General features: G+C 42.5%; 1 protein-coding gene across 1 annotated transcript; it reads left to right on the top strand.

The window, feature by feature from the left end:
- Nucleotides 1-207: 207 nt before the first annotated feature.
- Nucleotides 208-4,261, top strand: LOC147605266 (uncharacterized). Its single transcript, XM_086794304.1, has 2 exons — nt 208-861; nt 4,244-4,261. The coding sequence occupies exons 1-2, from the start codon at nt 208-210 to the stop codon at nt 4,259-4,261; spliced, it is 672 nt and encodes a 223-aa protein (XP_086650430.1).

Below are 4,261 nucleotides of genomic sequence, written 5' to 3' on the forward strand. Positions count from 1 at the left end.
AACAAATTTCATGATATCCCATCATAAATCTACTCCTTACTATCCACAAGCGAATGGCCAAGCCGAGAGTACCAACAAGACCTTAATCTCTGTTTTGACAAAGACAGTTGAAGCTCATCGCACGGATTGGGATCTAAAGCTTACAACAGCTTTATGGGCCTATCGTACACAACGTACAAAGTGGCTATTAATTGCACACCATTTAAAATGGTGTACGGCCAAGAAGCAGTCGTGCTGTGGGAATTCGTCATTCCTAGTCTTTGTGTTGCTACTCAAGAGGGTTGGGATGGTAACCCCTTAGTAGAGCATCTATATATCCTTGAGCGACTATATATCCTTGAGCGACTAAACGAAGAAAGACAATTGGCTGTGTACAATGCCCTTGTGGAGAAGGATAGAAGGAAAAAATGGTTTGATCGCCACCTAAAGGACAAGGACATCAAGGTTGGGGATAAAGTCCTGATGTATGGAGTGCGAAACGAAAAGAAGAAGCTCATATATGCTGGTAAGGGACCGTATAGAGTATGTGAAATTACCCCGCAAGGTACCATCAGAGTGGAGACTCTCGACGGAGTTGAAACCATTGGATTCCTTAATGGGAGTAAATTCAAAAGATACTATGACCCCCTAAGCCACGAGGAGTTATATGCAATCCATCAAAAGAAGGCAGCTAAAGAACAAGCTGAGCTTAAGAAAATACAAGCGAGAGTTGAAGCCAAAGAACATCAACAGTGTGCTAGGCACCAACGAGAAGCCAACTTGGGGATTACGCAAGTATTTTTCGAGGAGGCAGAGGAGGATTCACAGGAATCTGACCCACCTCTAAGATACCCAATTGAGTTACAGAGTCCTTACGGGGAGGTGCTTTATAAACTTGGAAAACCACCTTTATCCAAGAGTGCTATCCAAGTTCAAGATATCAACAAGAAGAAAACCCCTGTCTCAAGAATTCTACACACTCCGGTTGCCTATAACAAGGGGACCGTAATTCAAAGCTTTTTGGTTATGCCTGCTGGTACCATGGAAGGCACTGTAAACTTAGGGCGCAAATGGATGTTGGCTACCAAGTGCAATATCGATTGGGCAACTGGACGAGTCACAACGCAAGAACCAACACATTTGGTATCTTAGCCACACTATACAAACCGTACTCCGACAGCACACATGACAACAAGCCCAGCCACGCAAGGCATAGTTGGTACACAACAAGCTCGGCTACCCATCGTGACTCCCCAACAACAACACAAGGCCCACACGGCCCACCACACCTTAGGTGCGCAACGCCCACCACAACAGGTAAGGCAACACAAGGCCCATACAAGCCCATGCATGCGAAAAGGGGCTAAATCTTATCCCGATTAGCAAGGGAGCCATGCGTGCAAAAAGGGGCTAAATCCCAGTCCCTAATTGGAAGCTCTCAAGGGAATAAAGGAGGGGAGGAACACAATAAATTTGCCGCTAAACTTTTCACTTTTTTTTGTCTTCACCGCGTTCGATTTTTGGAGTCGCACCGCCTTTCCAAAAGGGATGTGTTACATTTGGTATCTTAGCCACACTGTATGGACCGTATCACGACAACACACATGACAATAAGCCCAACCACGCAATGCATAGTTGGTACACAACATGCCCACTTGCCCCACCGTGACTCCCCGACAACACAAGGCCCACACGACCCACCACACAATAGGCACGCAACGCCCGCATTTCCGAAAGGGATGTGTTACATTTGGTATCTCAGCCACACTGTCTGGGTCGTATCACGACAACACACAGGACAACAAGCCCAACCACGCAAGGCGTAGTTGGTACACAACAGGCCCAGTTGCCCCACCATGACTCCCAGACAACACAAGGCCCACACGACCCACCACATAGTAGGCACACGCAACGCCCGCCACCCACAGCAAGTTAGGCGCAATGTAAGGCCCATCCCACACAGGCATACAACACGCCCACCACAACAGGTCAAGCGTAGCACAAGGCCCACACGGCTCACCACACTAGACTCGCGTATCCAAGATCACACCTCTCGACTCGCGTCTCTAGGTTCTCACGTATGTAGGTTCATACCTCTCGACTCTCGTCTATAGGCTCACATATGTAGGTTCATGTGTTCAAGTTCACACATGCAAGCTCATGCCTTTTTTGTATGAACTCGAACTCACATACTCTTCTTGTATGAAATGAGCCTACCTAGGCCACGAAAATCTAAGAACTAGGCCTATGATAGGGTTAGTGTAAAATTATTGGATAATAAGTATACTTAATTTTACAATAAAAGAATTTTCCTTAGCTGGTACAGATTGTATGACAAGAAAATCTTCCAAGACATGAGTAAGTGTTTGTACGAGTATTTATGGTAGTAACAATTAGTTCGTACATAACTCTAGACTCCTATCTCCAAGCCCACGACTACAGGTTCACGTGTCCAAACTCACGGCTCACATGTTCAATTGAGCTCACGTCTTTTTACGCAAGACTATGGGCTCACGTCCCCTACCTAAGAGCTAGTTTGGTCTGGTTTTTGATGACTTTGTAATTTTTTTAATTTAATAAGATGTGATAAATGGTCCTAATTCCAGCTAATGATTATTATATAACTAATTAAGTATTTTTAATTATTTTTTAATGATTTAGCATGCTTCTAACCTACCAATTCCAACAATGCATGAAAAAATATGAAATGCATGAACAAAAATTGACAATCCCACTCTAATTCAATCTAATGGAGAGCTCAATGCTCATGTTTTTGGACTGGATTATTCCACTTCTAATCACAATTGCTAAGCTAGTCCCTAGATCAAAGTAATGAATCACAATGGCTTTGCCAGTCTCTAGATTCCATTCCTAATCATGATCGATAAGCTAGTCCCTAGATTAAAGCAATGAAATCTAAGCTCCTTAGGCTCCAATTTCATGCAATCATCAAAGAACTAGGATTTTCCCCTACCAATAGATAAAACTAGAATGCAACGTCAACTTCAAATCAAAATCAAAATCAACAAACAAACACATCCAATGCTCAAAAACCGTATGTCTTTCAAAGTGTGACCTCCTAGTCAACTCCGAGCAATACTAGGTGATTCCAATAGCTTGGAATGGACGGAAAAACAAAGGTAAGCCCTAGTCTAATCCTTGGTAGCAACGACACTAAATATGTTTCACTCCTAATCACAATCGTTAAGCTAGTCCCTAAATCAAAACGATAAAATCTAAGCTCCTTGGACTCCAATTTCATGCAAATTATCAAAGAACCAAGGTTTTGCCCTAGCAATAGATGAAAAAAGAATGCCCTAATGCAACATCAACTTCAAATCAAAACTAAAATCAACAAATAAACACATCCAATGCTCCGAAACCATCTATTTTTGGAGTGTGACCTCCTGATCAACACCGGTAATTCCAATAGCTTGGAATGGACGAAAAAAAAAAACTACGTTCTAGGCTAATCAACACCGTGCAATATTGGGTGATTCCAATAGCTTGGAATGGACAAAAAATTAGAACTACGCTCTAATTCTCGATAGTGATGCCAAGTATGTTGCAGTCGAGAGCTTACCTTAATCTTGCAAAAGCATGTATCGTTGGGTCTTGCCTTCACGTTGCAAATGCAACTACCTATTGTGGGTGCACTTGCTCATCCATCACATCCTCAATCCATTGTCACACAAGAATGCTCCTTGCCAAAGGGGTGAAGGCAGAGATCTCAATGCTTGGATGGAGGCAAGAAAAGATGGTCCTTTGTGATGGTTCTCTCTCACAAAAGGCGAGAGAAGAATAACGAGAAGCTATTGCAAGAAAAAAACCTACAGTCAAACCTATATAGCATGCATCCATCAAGCAAGCAAGATTCAATAGCATGCATGCAAGTTCAATAGCAAGCAAGCAACAAGAGGAAAGAAGTAGATCTCACAAGAAAACTATTGCTTATTGTCAAAAATGACTCATACACGAGTGACTAGTTATCACACTAGGCTGGCCTAAGTGAAAAATGGTATGGCCTCTATCACTAGTCTTAAGCAACTACGTACACTACGTCCGTAGACTTTCCCTATTTGAAAGTACATGGTAAGACTGCTTTATATGTTCTAATGTCGTCTTATAAAAGACAAGTGCTCGTTCACGTGGATAAGATGGCAAAGCGCCTACAGTAGGCCTAGCAAAACCATGTTAACCAATGGACTAGTTAACAGTGTACATGTTTAATATTTTTAACCTATTTGGTATTTCCTTTTGCTAGGCTAGATATTTGTCTTAA

This window comes from Cibotium barometz, chromosome 60 (assembly GCF_041138505.1).
Source record: "Cibotium barometz isolate CiBa-2024 chromosome 60, ASM4113850v1, whole genome shotgun sequence".
NCBI lineage: Eukaryota > Viridiplantae > Streptophyta > Polypodiopsida > Cyatheales > Cibotiaceae > Cibotium > Cibotium barometz.

Coding starts and splice junctions, on each gene's coding strand:
- LOC147605266 (XM_086794304.1), top strand. CDS start 208: ATGGTGTACGGCCAAGAAGCAGTCGTGCTGTGGGAATTCGTCATTCCT.